Here is an 18,421-nt window from a genome sequence, read left to right as displayed (position 1 = left end):
TCAGGTGCCTTCATTTTACAAGATGGCGGCAAGGGTGCAGGAGCAAGTGGAATTCACTCCTGCCTCTTGTCTTCCTGCTGTGTGGAGAGGGGTAGGCCAGAGGGTCGGAATCCAGTAGACCCACCCTTGAGTTTGTTTTGGGTCTCAGGGTAGTGGATCAGGAAATTGGTGAGGTCATCTTGTGGGTGGAGAATTGAATGATTCGGGGGGGGGGGGGGGGATTGAAGGATCAGGGTGATCAGAATTGAAGTTGTAGGGGGAGACCACCAGTGATTCTTTTTGGGTTGTCTTGTGAGAGAGGAGACCCAGGAGTCCAGTAGGATTTTATTTTGTGCTAATCTCTTCCTTCCTGTCAGTGTGTGAACCAATCCCCACTCACTCACTGACAAGAAGGGGAAATATTTTTGTAGGAAACAGAGCAGGCCTGGGCGGGCCCACCCAATTTGGGTTCAGGCCCGCCCAATTTGGGTTCAGGCCCGCCCAGTAGCACAGTGATTCCGGAGGCTCCGGTCCCCATCATCGTCCCTTCCCCCGTGGCGTACCGCAACTTTCACCCCCATCTTCCCTCACCCTCGCAGGCCCGCCCAGCAGCGATTCCGATCGCAGGCAGCTCCTTCAGCTCGCACATGCTGCCTGCCGGCTGCCGCTCAAATATCCTTGCAGCTACTAAGCAGCAGCGCTAACCCGGAAGCCTCTCCTCTGAGCTTCCGGGTTAGCGTTGCTGCTTAGTAGCTGCAAGGAGATTTGAGCGGCAGCCGGCAGGCAGCGTGTGCGAGCCGAAGGAGCTGCCTGCGATCGGAATCGCTGCTGGGCGGGCTTGCGAGGGTGAGGGAAGATGGGGGTGAAAGTTGTGGCACGCGACGGGGGAAGGGATGATGGGGAAAAGATGTTGGATGGGGGGAGGGAAGACGGGGACAGCAGCTGCACGGGGGGGGGGGGGAGGGAAGAAGATGGAAGGAAAGATGCTGCACAGGGAGGAGGGAAGATGGAATGATGAGGCATGGTGGGTGGGGGAGAAGCTGCATGGGGAAGAAGGGAGAGATCCAGTAAAGGGGTGGAGGGGTCAGGAAGGGAGAAGTCTTGGCTGCATACGAGGTGGAGGAGAGGGAGACATGCTGCATAGAGAGGGGATAGGTGGTGAGAGGGGGAGAAATGTTAAACATAGGGGTGGAGAGGAGGGCAAAATGGTGGGCATAGGGGTGGAGGGAAGGGAGAAATGTTAGACATGCTGGTAGAGGGGAGGAAGGTAGATATGCTGTATGGGAAGGGGAGAGAGACATTGAACAGTGGGAATGAGAGCTGGAGACAGACATGGGGGCGGATGAGAGGTACACAGTAGGTGGTGAGGGGGGAAATGCTGGGCCATGGGGGAGAGGACTACTACTATTACTATTTAACAGGAATGAAGAGAGAAGGGGCAGAAAAATATAAGGCTACCATGGTGGGGTGGGGAGGGGATCAGATGCTAGTTAGAAGGGTGGAGGGAGAAGATGATGGGAATGGTGGAACCCTGTGGGAGAGGGCAAGGAAATGAATGAGAGATAGTGATTACAGAGAGTAGAAATATGGTAATGGGAAGTAGATTAAAGATAAAAAGAGAAAGTAGACATGGGGAGGAGTAAGATGGGGAATGGGAGAGCAAGAAAGTAGAGATGGGAAATGGGAGAGCTAGTGGGTGAAAGAAGAAGATGGAAATTTGATAGGTAGTTGAAAAGTAAAAAGGAGACAAAGAAGGGTGAGAGAGAGGCAGAAAAGAGCTACAAAGGAATGACCAACATGTCAGAGGCAGAATAGTGAGGGAACAGACAGGAGAGAGGAGAAAAGACAAATGGACTACAGCCGCTTGAAGAAGAATTAGCAGACGGCAGAGAGGAAAGCAGAAAAGAGAAATTGGAACCAGCAAGATGGAAAAATAAAATGTCCAGACAACAAAGGTAGAAACAAAGCATTTTATTTTGAATGTTTTAAATGGAATGTGTTAGCTTTTGGAAATGTGCATAGGAAATGTCTTTGTATTATGTTCTGTAGAAAAAGAAATGCATGTTTTGTGTCTCCAGTGTTGCAGTAATGCTATGTTTAACTTCTTGGGGTTCCTTTTCAATTTTTGTCTAAATATTTTTATTTCTAATTTGTGATCCTTTGTTCTGTATTTGGTGAGGTTCTGTTGGTGTGATGGCAGGTGGAAAATTGGAAGGGAGGCAAAGAGGAGAGGGAATCGAGGAGGGGAGCCCTCCTTTATTTTCTGACCTGGGCTCAAGCAGGTCTAACACCAGTCCTAACCCTTGCTGTATAGCTGGTGAGGATTCCCAGACATCCCCAGCTAAGGACCTCCTCCAAAGGCGGCCAGAACTCCCTTCTACCAAGCTCTGGCAACAGCATCCTTGAGCCATCGACAGCTAAGCATGTGTGGGGTGCTGGCATCAGTGGCTTAGGGTCATTGCTGCTGCCTGCCAAGCTTGGTAAAAGAGTTCTGGCCACCTTCAGAGAAAGTCTTCAGCTGACTGAGCTTGAGGATCCTCATTAGCTAAAGTATTTATATTTTGAGGTGGAGGTAGGGCGGAGCAGAGAAAATTTTGTGCCCACCCACTTTGGCCCACTCAGGCCCACCCAAAACTGGCTGTCTGGCTACGCCACTGTGACAGAGTACATACTTTTTATAACAGCAGTAATTTGCATGCTGTTTGCTTTTTGCATTAGGCTTGTGTTAGGATTAGGAAGCAGTGCGCTATCAAAGTTTACTGCATCAGCCCCTCTCTCCTTAAGCAAATAATTGCACATACAGTGGTGGAAATAAGTATTTGATCCCTTGCTGATTTTGTAAGTTTGCCCACTGACAAAGACATGAGCAGCCCATAATTGAAGGGTAGGTTATTGGTAACAGTGAGAGATAGCACATCACAAATTAAATCCGGAAAATCACATTGTGGAAAGTATATGAATTTATTTGCATTCTGCAGAGGGAAATAAGTATTTGATCCCTCTGGCAAACAAGACCTAATACTTGGTGGCAAAACCCTTGTTGGCAAGCACAGCGGTCAGACGTCTTCTGTAGTTGATGATGAGGTTTGCACACATGTCAGGAGGAATTTTGGTCCACTCCTCTTTGCAGATCATCTCTAAATCATTAAGAGTTCTGGGCTGTCGCTTGGCAACTCGCAGCTTCAGCTCCCTCCATAAGTTTTCAATGGGATTAAGGTCTGGTGACTGGCTAGGCCACTCCATGACCCTAATGTGCTTCTTCCTGAGCCACTCCTTTGTTGCCTTGGCTGTATGTTTTGGGTCATTATCGTGCTGGAAGACCCAGCCACGACCCATTTTTAAGGCCCTGGCGGAGGGAAGGAGGTTGTCACTCAGAATTGTATGGTACATGGCCCCATCCATTCTCCCATTGATGCGGTGAAGTAGTCCTGTGCCCTTAGCAGAGAAACACCCCCAAAACATAACATTTCCACCTCCATGCTTGACAGTGGGGACGGTGTTCTTTGGGTCATAGGCAGCATTTCTCTTCCTCCAAACACGGCGAGTTGAGTTCATGCCAAAGAGCTCAAATTTTGTCTCATCTGACCACAGCACCTTCTCCCAATCACTCTCGGCATCATCCAGGTGTTCACTGGCAAACTTCAGACGGGCCGTCACATGTGCCTTCCGGAGCAGGGGGACCTTGCGGGCACTGCAGGATTGCAATCCGTTATGTCGTAATGTGTTACCAATGGTTTTCGTGGTGACAGTGGTCCCAGCTGCCTTGAGATCATTGACAAGTTCCCCCCTTGTAGTTGTAGGCTGATTTCTAACCTTCCTCATGATCAAGGATACCCCACGAGGTGAGATTTTGCGTGGAGCCCCAGATCTTTGTCGATTGACAGTCATTTTGTACTTCTTCCATTTTCTTACTATGGCACCAACAGTTGTCTCCTTCTCGCCCAGCGTCTTACTGATGGTTTTGTAGCCCATTCCAGCCTTGTGCAGGTGTATGATCTTGTCCCTGACATCCTTAGACAGCTCCTTGCTCTTGGCCATTTTGTAGAGGTTAGAGTCTGACTGATTCACTGAGTCTGTGGACAGGTGTCTTTCATACAGGTGACCATTGCCGACAGCTGTCTGTCATGCAGGTAACGAGTTGATTTGGAGCATCTACCTGGTCTGTAGGGGCCAGATCTCTTACTGGTTGGTGGGGGATCAAATACTTATTTCCCTCTGCAGAATGCAAATAAATTCATATACTTTCCACAATGTGATTTTCCGGATTTAATTTGTGATGTGCTATCTCTCACTGTTACCAATAACCTACCCTTCAATTATGGGCTGCTCATGTCTTTGTCAGTGGGCAAACTTACAAAATCAGCAAGGGATCAAATACTTATTTCCACCACTGTACCTATAAACAAGAGAAGCTGCAATAAAATAAAGCTGTGAATTATTTAAACTGATATCATTTAGCCTCTTTTTTTTAAATTCTTGAATGAACATGAGACTGATTAAAGAAATCAAATGAGAATTTAAACAGGTGTCTTGACGTTTCAAAGGTGTCTGCTAAATACTTTAATCATGGTGAGTGGCAGGATTGTGATCTCACCATGTAAAGAATAATTATGAAAATGGAATGATAAAAGTAGAAGGGAAGATGAAGGAGAGCTTTGGAAATTTTATCTGAGAAGCACATTGTGGAGACATGTATGAGTAATTTTTTCCATGTTTGTGTCATTGCAGAGATATTTGTAGAGCTTCTAGAAACTGAATATAAGTATACCGTATATACTTTACTGTAAGTTGATCTCATGTATAAGTCGAGGGCAATTTTGCTGTAACCCATGTATAGGTTGATGCTGTGTCCCACATTGCTCCCCTCTCAGGAGCGTAGCAAGTCCGGCACGTGCTCTGTGCGACATGTGCCCCTGCCCACTTTGCAAGGGAAGCCAATTGAAGGGGTGTGATTTTCGCATCCCATCTTCCCTTTCATAGCTTGGTACGACCCTGCTCCCTCTGTATTCTTTCTCTTCACGTCCAAGTCCAACATTACTCCCTCTCTCTCTCTCCTTCTTCTCCAGTATCTCCCCTGCCTTTCTGAAACCCCACTCTCCTTCAGATTTCAACAGGGGTCAGAACAGATGATTTCCTTCTGGTTGTAAGCTAAATCATCAGATTTCAGTATGATTATATATTTATCCTTCACTGATTAAGACTTCAATTCAGTTTTATTCACCACTCGGTCTAAACTTTGGCAAGTTCACTAAAGCAGAATGTTCTAAGAAGATATTTTCATAAATCGCTCAACCTTCCTATCCAAGGAGAACGTTTTATTCAGGAATCGGTATTTCTCAGCATCTACACACGCTGCTATTTGTTTTGGTTGACTTTATAGTCAATTGCCTTTATTGGGCTGGTTTGTTTGTTTGTTTGTTTTTTTAAATCATCAGCAAAGTCGACAGACAAAGCAGCTCTTCCCTAAAGCACTAGTAAGGAAAGGATCTGGGCCGGGCCGGATGGACTAAAGGAAAGCAAATTAGCAGGTAAGATCTAATTTCTCCTTCCTTAGCGTCCCTCCGGACCTGCCTAGAAAGTGACTGGTGGGACGTAACAGAGCAGTACATTTAAGGGAGGGACAGTAACAAACTGGCTGTAAGCACAGTGGCTCCAAAACAAATTGCATCCAGATGATACTTTACATGCTGCCTATAATGTTTCAAAAAAGAATGCAAGGAATACTATGGGGTGCCCGACATAAAATCAAAGGAAGAACCCAAGAAAAAAAATGCTGTGCTCATGATATTACCTGCCCTCTGGTAGAATGGGCTTTCAGTCCCTTCAGAACTAGCTTCTTGGAAGAAGACCAGCCAAAATTATCCTCTCTTTAAGCCACTTAAGAGTGGAAGGTTTAGACGCTGCAATCCCTGAGTGGCACTGCCCGATCAGAAGAAATAGGATCTGATCGTTGAACCTCCTCAGTGGATTGCAAAAAGTGGTTCATGACTTGACATACAGCATAAATAGGTGGCACCAGACTTCCATTCCGAGGAAAAACCTCAGACTAGCAAAACTGTTGTATGCTGGAAATGAAATCCAGCTAATTCCAATAGCATAAAGAGCGGCAGGAAAACGAGTACCACACCAAACACACATAGTAGAGTCAATGGCCCGCAAGAATATTGTCTTGAGAGACAAATCCTTCAGAGAGTAGGCCTACCCAGGCCTAAGGAACGGCTTAATGAGGACTGAGAGAACCAAGTTGAGATCCCAACGATCTATGAGGATGCAATAAATTCACACCCAGAAGGAAACGACACCATCTGGATGGCTAGCGAAATGCCTTCCCTTGAAATGAGCATGGAAAGAAGCACCTGTAAATAAGCAAGCGGTAAGCCTTGTATGAAAGCCACCCTGTAAGAAAAACAAACCACTGCCCTATAGAAGCATGCAAAGGAGAGAATTGATCTTCGGCAAACCTAGACTAGAAAAAATGCACAGAGTCTGAATATAGCTTTGTGAATAATACTTTACAAGAGTAACCCCCCTTAAACAAGCATGCCCTTCAAAGCGCCAAACCGTAAGACAAACTGAAGCCTGAACTAGAAGAACCAGGGATTCCTGAAGAAGAAAATCGGAAGAATCCGGAAGCTTCAACAGTGAGACCACTAGAAGGCACACAAAACTGCAAACGAAGTCCTGCACGGCCAAACCGATGCTATCAAAGAGTAGAACACCGTTGTGGACCTCGAACCGTTGAATGAATCTACCTAGAAGAGGCCACCAAGGAAATGAACTTAGAAGAGGAGCATGTATGCTCCCCACTTTGTGAGCCGCCCTGCGACTGAAGAAATATAGAACCTTGCAACTCACACAAGCTGACACACGCCACCACCTTCTCTTACATGAGCACGCAGCTGTGGAATGCATTACCTACAGCCCTGAAATCCATTGATGAAATAACTAACTTTCGCAAATCTCTGAAGACATACCTCTTCAACAAGGCCTACAAAGAGAACCCATAACTTCACAAAACTACTTCACCAACCCACCCAGTTATTAATGATCACCTTCTACACTATCCTGCTTAACACTTTCCTTCTCTTTTCCCTTACTTTATCTCTGCACATTACTAATTGTAAGTGTACAGATACTATTTGTATCTGACATCCTGGAATGAACATGTCATAACAAAACTCTGTAAGCCACATTGAGCCTGCAAATAGGTGGGAAAATGTGGGATACAAATGCAATAAATAAATGAGAGCCAAGCCAGAGGGGGCAGGGGGGAAAGCCCCAACTATGGAGAACTGCTTGAAAGTCACGTATTCCGAGTGACCACTCTCCTGGATCTAGACTGTGATGAGTGAAAAATCTGCAGGAACTTTTGTCCCCGCTACATGAGACACCGATAGTTCCAAAAGATACTGTTGTGCCCAAGCCATTAAAAGAGCTGCCTCTTACTGGAAATAATGACCCGTCCAAAATGATAGACATAAGCCACTGTCGTTGTGTAGTCCGGTAGAACTCTCACAGAATAGGAATCCAGTAAATGGAAAGACTATAAAAACAGAACAAATTTCCCGTGATTCCAACAGAATGATCAAAGAGCAGATTTCCGTGGGGAACCACCGACCCTGAGGAAGTTGCCCCATACAGAGAGCTGTGCAGCCCCTGAGACTGGCCTTGGTGCTATCAATGATAACATATTATATTGTATAACTTTCCTCCTCTGAAATCCCCCTTTTCCCTCCACCTACGTACTATAACAGTAATAACAAATTTAAGCAGAAAGATATTTCTGAATAAGAGTCAAATAATGAACACTTATCTGTCTTATTCTTCCTAAGGGCTGTTTATTTCACCATCAAAGCAACATGCGGCAGTCTCTGCCACCATCTAGTGGTGACAAATGATAATTGTGTTTTCCATTCAGTAGCTATTACAAAGCAAGCCACATATAAGCAATATTTCACCACTACCAGAGTGGTGGCATCGAAATCTTCAAGGAGTAACTTTAAACATAAATTCACAGTAAAGTCAATTGGTATCCCCAAAATATTAAGTGGAGCAGAATGAACATTTGGCCAAAAAGTTCTCGTCTCTGGACAGTCCCACCACATGTGAAGCATTTCCGCATACACACACACACACACACGTACATACATACATAGAATGCTCTCAAATGATACTTTATTAGTTTAAAGTAGGATGTGGGTATAGGTATTGATAAAATAGACATAAGGACAAAACATCACATCATATATATCACTGTGAGACTATTTAAGCATATAACCTTCATGTAGCAAATATTAGCAAATGTCTGCTGAAGTGAAAAAAAAAGTTTGAACTTTTTCGGAAGGACAAAACTGTTGGTTTGAAGCAGCACTAAGCCGTGATCAGAACAAGAGAGAGGAAAATTTTTTTTCAATGCTTTCTCTGTCAAAGCACAACCCTTGAAAAAGCCTGTAAGCGAAACCGATGGGGCCACTGTCGGGCAATAAGTACTCGACTTTACTTTATTTGTGAAAATAGCTGTGTTCAATTCTGGTCGCTGCATCTAAAAAAAGATATAGTATAATTAGAAAAGATACAGAGAAAGGCGGTGAAAATGATAAAGGGAATGGGACGACTTCCCAATGAGGAAAGGCTGAAGCGGCTAGGGCTCTTCAACTTGGAGATAAGAGAGCTGAGGGGAGATATGATAGAGGTCTATAAAATAATGAGTGGAGTGAAGTGGAATGGGTAGACATGAATCGTTTGTTTACTCTTTCCAAAAATACTAGGGGACATGCGATGAAGCTACAAAGTAGTACATTTAATACGAATCAGAGAAAATGTTTCTTCACTCAATGTGTAATTAAACTCTGGAATTTGTTGCCAGAGAATATGGTAAAGTTGGTTAGCTTAGCAGGGTTTAAAAAAGGTCTGGACGGTTTCCTAAAGAAAAAATACTTAGACTATTATTAAATTGACTTGGGGAAAATCCACTGCTATTTCTGGGATAAGCAGCATAAAATGTATTGAACATTTTCGGGATCTTGCCACCGTTGTAAACAGAATGCTGGGCTTGATGGACCTTGGTCTGTCCCAGTGTGGTAATACTTATGTACTTACTTATGTACTTATAAGAGCACATGACAGACTAGCCTCAGATACCTCCCTCCTGGAATGGGGGAATGGCCTTCAGTGCACATCCTCCCATTCCACTCATAGTGATGGCTCTCCTAAAACTCAGACAGGACCAGGTGGCCATAATTTTCATAACTCCTTATTAGCTGAGGAAGGTTTGGTTTCCAATTCTTCTGGACACCAATCAGACTAGGCTAAAGTAGAACACTGAGGCTCGAGGAGCATTCAGTGTTGCATCCAGTGTTAGGTTCATCTTCCTCGCAACCTGAATGTTGAGAAGGTAACTGTTGCTGCACTGACAGCATATTGCAGATCCTTCTAGCTTCAAGGAGGGTTTCCAGTAGGTGGTATTATGGTTTAAATGAAAAAGCCCTAGATCCTTTTTCTTTTCCCACAAAAAAAACGGTTTGAGTATCTTCTACAACACTGTCAAGTTTTAAAAAACAATTCTGCAGAGAAGGTATTCTATGGAGTTCTTTAAAATCCCAGGGGAGGCTATTCCACTAGTGCCTTACCTTTGGTAAACATTGTGAAAGTCATCAAAGTCAGAAGATGGGAGACAGATCTACTGTGGTAGTTTGGATTTGCTGCAGTATTTGGAGTAGTCGAGAGATCTGGCTGTAAAAGTGGTACTTTGCATCTTTTAACTTTGAGTGTAAAAATGCAATTTTGCAGGTCTCCCCCCCCCCCCCCCCCCCCCCCCCACTGCTCAGAATAGAGGGATTTTATTTTGGAGGATTAAAGGTATGCATGACTAGAAATTTCTTATGATGGAATTGAATACAGTTTGCTTTTCTGCAAATGTTAGAAGAAAATTCATGGATATAATTATGTTTTTGGACACTGTGCAGCTGGATAAATTTTTACAGTAGGATATCTCCAGAACCTAGTGATAAGTAGGAGTCTGGATAGGAAAGGGGATGAGATTTGATTATATACCTCCTCTCTGTGGATACAATCAAAGCAGTTTACATATCATATACAGGTACTTATTTTGTACCTGGAGCAATGGCGTGTTAAGTGACTTGCCCGGAGTCACAAGGAGCTGCAGTGGGAATCAAATTCATTTCCCCTGGTTTGCAGGCCACTGCACTAACCATTAGGCTACTCCTCCACTCTGTCTAGTTATTAAGGGAGTGGGTGTGCTATAAATAATTGTAAATAATAACTCAATGTTAGAGGTACCTGACCATTTTTTTCTTTTTATATTTTGAATTCTCTCTTCCTTTTTTTTCTTGCCAACCCACACTCATAAAAGCCAGGATAAGCTTGCAGTGGTGAGACTTTTGAATGGTGTTTTATTGTGAATGATGATTATACTGGTTATGTTGCTTATTTTCTTTTGAACTAATAGTACTATGTATGATAGTGAAAACTAAAGTTTACAAAGAAATAAAATTCATCTCCCAAAGTGTTTATCTTCTGATCCTTTTGTAAAAATGATGCATTTACTATGTCAGTCTGCTAACATCAATTGATATTTGTTTTAAAGTCTGAGAACTTGAATATCCTATTTGCTGTTTCAGAGCTGAGAACAAAAGAGAAACCTGCTATATTTAAAATCTTAGTCTGTTATCTTGCATGAATCTCTATAAAGGTTGCCAAGTTGTTTGAAATACACCGCGCAGTGCCAAATGTGACAGCAGGACATAAGCTCTGTTTTCAGTTCAAGGGCACATGACTCCAAATTAATGCAAATAATCTTTCACAGGTGCAAGTACTGGAACTACGATGAAAACCTGCTAACATCCAGCGTGGTGATAGTCTTCCACAATGAAGGCTGGTCTACTCTCATGAGGACAGTTCATAGTGTCATTAAACGGACACCAAGAAAATACTTGGCTGAAATTGTGATGATTGATGACTACAGTAACAAAGGTAAACTTTTGCCGTTAATCAGGAACCTACTGCTAACCAGAGGAGGCTAATCTTTATTTCTTAGGGAATCTGTTGCTTTATGCTTCCTGTTCTGTGGATTACATACTAACTTTACATAGTAGATGGCACTATGTGGTTAAAAACTAAATGTAACTAATTGTTGAACAGATAAGGTTACAGATTTGAATGTGTGGCTAGGTACAATGTTATGCTTGCAATGGTAAGCAAAGTGCTAGAAGTCTACTTTTCAAACACATACTTTTTTGTGCTTCAGCTATTGATTTCAGTGCAATGATCCTAACACACTGTAGAAAGAAAATGACATGCGATTTGATTCAAGTTCATCATAAAGGCTTCATATTAGTGCCCTCGATGTTCAGTTGACCCTCCTTAGTTGCTATCTGCCCTAAAAATAGACCCAGGAACTTATGAGCATGCTGTAGCATAGAACACTATATGTAGGTCAGTATTTAAAAAGGTGTCCCTTCCATGCCAAGATGGGATAGTTGTTGATTTTGGAGTAGGATGGTGGAATGAGAGAGAAAGATGTGGGCAGCAATGTGTACTGATGGTGCTATGCAATAATATAAGCATATAAGTGATTAGGAGGAAAAAGCCTTGAGAAACTTTAAGAGAGCTGGGACTTCTTCATCATAGGCAAAAAACCTCCTAGTTATTAGTATGTATAATATATGGCCTCATTCGCCACCTTATTAAAGTTCAAGTGACACAAATATCAATAGGAACTTAGTTTTAGAAAGTTGAATCTTGCGGCCATCAGCATACTGAATGGACTTCTACAATTTGACTAGTGGTTCTGACGCAGCATTGGCGAAACAGTGGCCAACATTCACTGTTGTGGATTGAAGAGGGACCATGGTCATCAAAATAGAAGAGATAAGAAGAGACAGATTAACGGCGTGATTCAACTTTCTAAAGCTAAGTGCCTATTGATATTTGTGTCACTTGAACTTTAATAAGGTGGTGAATGAGGCCATATACTATACATACTAATAACTAGGAGGTTTTTTGCCTATGATGAAGTCCCAGCTCTCTTAAAGCTTATTGAGGCTTTTTCCTCCTAATCACTTATATGCTTACATTAGATGGAGTTTTCCTAAGTATATATGTTGTGGTTATTTTTAGAGGATACTCTTTCCCCTAGTGAATATTTAGTTCATCTCTAGCTATGCAATAATACACATCTTAGTGTCCAACTGCACCAGTCTGTACTATTGGGTTGTATCCCCATCCTACCAGCAGATGGAGATAGAGAAACTGATTTTTTTTTCCAGTAGTATCACCATAGTAACATAGTAACATAGTAGATGACGGCAGAAAAAGACCTGCGCGGTCCATCCAGTCTGCCCAACAAGATAAACTCACATGTGCTACTTTTTGTGTATACCTTACCTTGATTTGTACCTGTCCTTTTCCGGGCACAGACCGTATAAGTCTACACAGCACTATCCCCGCCTCCCAACCACCATCCCCGCCTCCCACCACCAGTTCTGGCACAGACTGTATAAGTCTGCCCAGCACTATCCCCACCTCCAAACCACCAGTCCCGCCTCCCACCATCAGCTCTGGCACAGACCGTATAAGTCTGCCCAGCACCATCTCCGTCTCCCACCACCGGCCTTGCCACTGCCTCCCACCACCGGCTCTGGCACAGACCGTATAAGTCTGCCTAGCACTATCCCTGCCTCCCAATCAACAGTCCCGCCTCCCATCAACGGCTCTGGCACAGACTGTATAAGTCTGCCCTGCACTATCCCTGTCTCCCAACCACCAGCCCCGCCTCCCAATCTCAACTAAGCTCCTGAGGATCCATTCCTTCTGCACAGGATTCCTTTATGCTTATCCCACGCATGTTTGAATTCCGTTACCGCAGTGGCGTTCCTAGTATAAGGGCTGGTATTTTCTCTAACACCAGCAGATGTAGATTGTGTGGGCTGGTGTAGTTGTCCCAGGCCTAGCTCTCAGCTGTACAGGATAAGGCTACATTGTTTGGTAGGGGCTAACAGCCTTGCTCCACAGCTCCAAGTGATTGCCTGTGGGCATTTTAACTTGGTGTGGATCTTGGCTCGGTCCTTTCGGGGTTCATGCCATTGTGAGTCCCCATCCCCCTCCCATACCTCTTTGGGAGCACCCCACCCCCAGGCTCCCTGTAGCTCCAGCCAGCCTTTACCAAAATATATATAAATATAATAATATGTGACCAGGCTCCCTGTTGTCAGGGAAATTTAGTTAAAAACAAACAAAAGGTCAAACAACCTAAAAAAAAAAATGAGGGTGGGGAAGAATAGTGAAGGGAATCCCACACCTGAGAGCCCAACAGGAGGACTGCAGGAGCCTGGTTAGTCCTAGGCCAGAGTCTGCGTTGAGCACAAGGTGCAGGTGCATGCATCTCATGATCTGCCCAGCGCTGCACTGCATGCAAGAACTGGTGATTAAGCATAGTTGCTGGTTCCCTTTGCCCTCAGTGTGATGGGCAGTTTCAGAAAAGGCCCCGAGGGGCTGTTCCTGGAGGTGCTCAAGGCTGCTTCTGCAGATGCCTTTGGCGAGAAGGGCAGCCATTTTAGTTTCTCTGCAGCAGGTACATCTTAGCCCTATTGGGGCTTGGAGGAGGTGGGGGCCTCTAGCACTGAGTGGCTTCAGCAAGTGATCCTACTGGTTAAGCAGGTGCTGACAACTAACATTAGCACCCCCTTTAACATAAGGAAACCCCCTAGCCTGGGGACTATGTGAGGGGCTCTTGTCCTGGAGCTAAGAGGCACAGGAGTGACCTGGTGCTAATAGGAGGTCCCTTGACCTCTGGGGCTGCAAGACAAGACAAAGAACATCTTACACTCCCTTTCGTTGGCGGAATTAGGGTCGGACATTGAGCCCGCTCCTTCTCCAGAGGAGGAGTGCTCTTTGGTGATCAACCTGTTCTGATCTACCTGTTTCAGTGTGAAGAGCTTTCCCGCCTCATTTACTTTTGGGAGATCTGGGTCTCTCCTCAGTATCCCCAACATAGACCCCAGCCTGATGGGCCTCTTGGGTCTCCCAAGTACTTCCTGTTCCACAAAGCACTCTTCATGATGTTGACCGAGTGAGAGCCTCTGAATGGGGTCATTGGGGGAGGGGTCCAAGGTGCTGCATAGGCTATACTCTATTCCTCCTCCGAGGTAGCTAGATATTGGCCTTTCCCAAAGTGAACACTCTGGCCATGGCTGTGTCCAAGAAATCTGCCATCCCCATGGACAGGGTTTCGGCCCCCAAAGAAATGCAGAGAAAGAAGGTGGAGGAGCAACTCAAGCTGGCCTTTTCCACTATCCTAAGCATTCTGGCTGCTATGTGTAGGGGTTATGTGGTGTGGGCCGTGTTGCATTGGTTGCAACAACTATCAGTGTCCCAGGAGGTGGCCTGGCTGGAGTTGGGGGTGACATTCCTGGTGGATAATCCTTTATGATTTGGAACAGATAACCTCTCATTCGGTGGCCTTAGTGGTGGTGGCTAGGAGGTGGTTCTGTCTTTGTCACTTAGTGGTGGGCACAGTGTCCAAGGAATTCCTGAGTCAACTCCCCTTTCAAGGGCTATTTGCTCTTTAGAGAGGACTTGGAGAACCTGTTCCAGGACCTGGGGGGGGAGGCTCCCGAGTTGGGCCAGAAAAAGGCCCAGTGATCCTCGGCGGGCAAGTCCTACCCTATGGATCATTTTTGCGCAGATGGGCTTCAGTGTGGCCACTTTCACCAGCAGGCCTTTCAAGTCAGGGTCCTCATGCATAACAAAATGAGGGGGAGGGAGGGATATGTCCCATCCTAGACCTAAGGGTCTTGAACAAATTCCTGGTCAAAGAAAAGTTCAGAATGGTTTCCCTTGGCACCCTTCTCCCCATGATTCAGGAAAATGATTGGCTATGCTCTCTGGACTTAAAGGATGCTTACACTCACATCCAGATACTTCCAGCTCACAAGAGGTGTCTTCAGTTCCAGCTGGGAATACGTCACTTCCAGTACCATGTGTTGCCTTTTGGCCTTGTGTCGGCTTTCCGGGTTTTCATCAAGTGTCTTGTTGTAGTCGCAGCGTCTCTATGCAGACTGGGAGTCCACGTTTACTCCTATCTTGATAATTGGCTAGTGAAGAGCACATTCCATATCATCAAGCTGATCAATCCATAGACTGGTGGGTTGTGTCCATCTACCAGCAGGTGGAGATAGAGAGCAAACTTTTGCCTCCCTATATGTGGTCATGTGCTGCCGGAAACTCCCCAGTATGTTCTCTATCTCAGCAGGTGGTGGTCACACACAGCAGCAGCTCTGGCTAGGCCTCCAAGCCTAATTTTTAGGTTTTGTTGAGTGCCTGGGGTTGAGGGCTCTTTTGAGCAAGTGCAAACCTGGTGGTGCCAGGTCCCTCCTTTTCTCCCCCCTCCCGCTGGCTCCGTTAAAAAAAAAAAAAAAAAAATTTTGAACGTCCTTAAAGGCGTTTATTTCGACGTTTATTTAAGCGTCTATTGCAGCTACTCACTGGGACACCAGGTCGTTACAGCTCGGAGCGGACAGCAGGTAATTTTTACCTTTTTATAGCGGGCAGGGGGTTCCCCGATTCTTCTCCTCGTGGCATATGGCGTCGGAGGGCGAGGGCGCAAAGGGTCGCTCCCCGGATTGCTTGAGCGCTTCTAGAGGGGATGCGGGGGTCTTAAAGCCTGATTCGCCCTTGTCGGGTGACAGTTTCGTGACCGATGTATGTCCCGGTCCTTCCTCCGGCGTGGCGGTTTTTCCCGCCATAAACGCCCATCCCCCGCTCCTCGCCTCCGCCATCTTGGCCGGCCACGCGGCTCGGACGGCTTCTTCTTGGGCCGCCCTTGAGGTTGGAGACATTAATGCCATGGACGCCCTTAATTTGGGCGACGGCACAAAAGCGGCTAAAGTTAAGAGCCGTTCTTCCCGCGCGGCTCCTTCGCGGAGTGTCGCGCCGGACGCCATTTTGGATGCGCAGCATGTCTCTCCCCCGCTCTTGCGAGCGCCGGTTGAGGGTGCGTCTAGGGCTGTTGCCCAGGCTGCGGAAGTGCACAGTCTGGGGGGTTTCTCCCCCGAGTTTGTTTTGCTGCTGCATCAGGCCTTCCTCATGCACAACGCTGCCCCTGCTCCCTCGTCTGGGAAAGAGGTTGAGGTTCCCAGAGGCAAACGCCCTCGGGTTGATTCCCAGGCCTTGGAGGAATTTGTCTGACTCCGATGTAGATGAGGGCAGCGTGTCTGAGGTCTCCCAACGGTCCTTTGCGGATTCCTTGGAGGAGACGGATCCCCGCTCGCATGGAGCGGATGACCCCTCTGCAGCGCGGCTCTTTAGCCCAGAGGATTTGCCCAACCTGTTGGTACAGGCCATGGACACTTTGAAGATTTCCTCTCCGGAGGACGTCTCTCCTTCAGCCCCTGTTGGCTCTGCCATTATGCTGGGGACGAAGCGCCCGCCTAGAACCTTCCACGTGCATGATGCCATGCACACCTTAATTTCGGCTCAGTGGGATGTCCCAGAAGCGAGCCTTAAAGTGGCTAGGGCTATGTCCCGCCTCTATCCTTTGGCTGTGAGTGAACGTGAGGCCTATCTGTGGCCTACCGTGGATTCTTTAATCACTGCGGTGACTAAGAAAACGGCGTTGCCGGTGGAAGGTGGCATGGCCCTAAAGGACGCCCAAGACAGAAGATTGGAGGCGGCCTTAAGGTCGTCCTTTGAGGCGGCTGCTTTAAGTTTGCAGGCGTCAGTTTGCGGCTCCTATGTGGCCAGGGCGTGCCTGACTATGGTGCAGCGGGCTTCCCCCTCGGATCATTCCTTGAGGGCTGATTGGCCGGCCCTGGAATCGGGCTTAGCCTATTTGGCAGACTTGCTGTATGATGTCTTGAGGGCCTCAGCGAAAGGCATGGCTCAGACAATCTCTGCGCGGCTGTGGCTTTGGCTGAAACATTGGTCGGCTGACCACGCCTCTAAATCCCGCCTGGCTAGGTTGCCTTTTAAAGGCAAGCTGCTCTTTGGGGTCGAGCTGGACAAAATCGTGACCGATCTCGGCACGTCTAAGGGCAAGAAGTTACCAGAGGTCAGGGCTCGAGCTAGTACTCGTCCCGGTACCTTCAGAGGACGGTTGCAGGAAGCCCGTCGGTACCGCCCGGGCAAGTCGGGTTACTCTGCCCCCTCTTCCTTTAAGAGGACTTTCTCCCCCAAGCAGCATTCCTTTCGCAGAGACCGCCGTCCCGGAGGTGCTTCCTCCGGTCCTCCCCCAGGGTCTCGTACCCAATGACGGGGCCTTGGTCCACGCCCCAGTGCAGATTGGAGGACGGCTGTCCTCGTTTCTGGGCGAGTGGACCACAATAACTTCAGACGCGTGGGTGCTGGAAGTCATCAGAGACGGCTACAAGCTAGAGTTCTGCCGACCCTTAAAAGACGGGTTCGTACTCTCTCCCTGCAAGTCTCCAGTCAAAGCTGTGGCAGTACAGCAGACCTTGGACAATCTGATCCGCCTGGGCGCGGTCGTTCCGGTGCCAGAAAGTCAGCTTGGCAAGGGACGTTACTCCATTTACTTTGTGGTACCAAAGAAAGGAGGTTCTGTCCGGCCTATCCTCGACCTCAAAGGGGTCAATCGGGCCTTGAAAGTGCGGCACTTTCGCATGGAGACTCTCCGCTCTGTTATAGCGGCAGTGAAGGCAGGAGAGTTCCTGGCATCCTTGGACATCAAGGAAGCGTACCTGCATATTCCCATCTGGCCTCCTCATCAACGCTTTCTGCGTTTTGCAGTCCTGGGACGACACTTCCAGTTCAGAGCCCTCCCATTCGGGTTGGCTACTGCTCCGCGGACCTTTTCCAAAGTAATGGTGGTCATCGCGGCCTTCCTACGAAAGGAAGGGGTACAAGTCCATCCTTATCTGGACGACTGGTTGATCCGAGCCCCCTCTTATGCAGAGTGCGGCAAAGCTGTGGACCGGGTAGTTGCTCTTTTGAGCTCCCTGGGATGGATCATCAACTGGGAGAAGAGCCAGCTGCGCCCGACTCAGTCCCTGGAGTACCTGGGAGTTCGATTCGACACCCAAGTGGGCAGAGTGTTCCTGCCAGACAATCGGATTGTCAAACTTCAGGCTCAGGTGGACCAGTTCCTAGTAGCCTCTCCTCTTCGGGCTTGGGACTATGTGCAGCTGTTGGGCTCTATGACGGCCACGATGGAAGTAGTGCCCTGGGCCAGGGCTCATATGAGACCACTTCAACACTCTTTGTTGCAGCGCTGGACTCCGATGTCGGAGGATTATGCTGTGCGCCTTCCCCTGGACCCAGCAGTGCGCAAGGCACTGAGCTGGTGGATGCAGACAGACAAGTTGTCTGCGGGAATGCCTCTGGTGACCCCAGAGTGGATTGTCGTCACGACGGATGCCTCTTTGTCGGGCTGGGGAGCCCACTGCTTGGGAAGGACAGCGCAGGGGCT

At 47.0% G+C, this 18,421-nt stretch overlaps 1 protein-coding gene across 2 annotated transcripts in view; it reads left to right on the top strand.

Annotated features, from left to right (window-relative positions):
• Positions 1–18,421, top strand: part of GALNT7 (polypeptide N-acetylgalactosaminyltransferase 7) — a 376,325-nt gene that overhangs the window by 184,471 nt on the left and 173,433 nt on the right. For both annotated transcript variants that reach the window (XM_030191545.1, XM_030191546.1), the window contains exon 3: positions 10,805–10,971. In XM_030191545.1, the coding sequence (XP_030047405.1) occupies positions 10,805–10,971 (167 nt within the window). The remainder of the gene's footprint in view (positions 1–10,804; positions 10,972–18,421) is intronic.

The sequence above is a fragment of the Microcaecilia unicolor genome, chromosome 2, assembly GCF_901765095.1.
Source record: "Microcaecilia unicolor chromosome 2, aMicUni1.1, whole genome shotgun sequence".
In the NCBI taxonomy this organism is placed as follows: Eukaryota; Metazoa; Chordata; class Amphibia; order Gymnophiona; family Siphonopidae; genus Microcaecilia; species Microcaecilia unicolor.
Note: the sequence above shows the minus strand (reverse complement) of the source record. Positions and strands in the feature narration are given on the sequence as shown.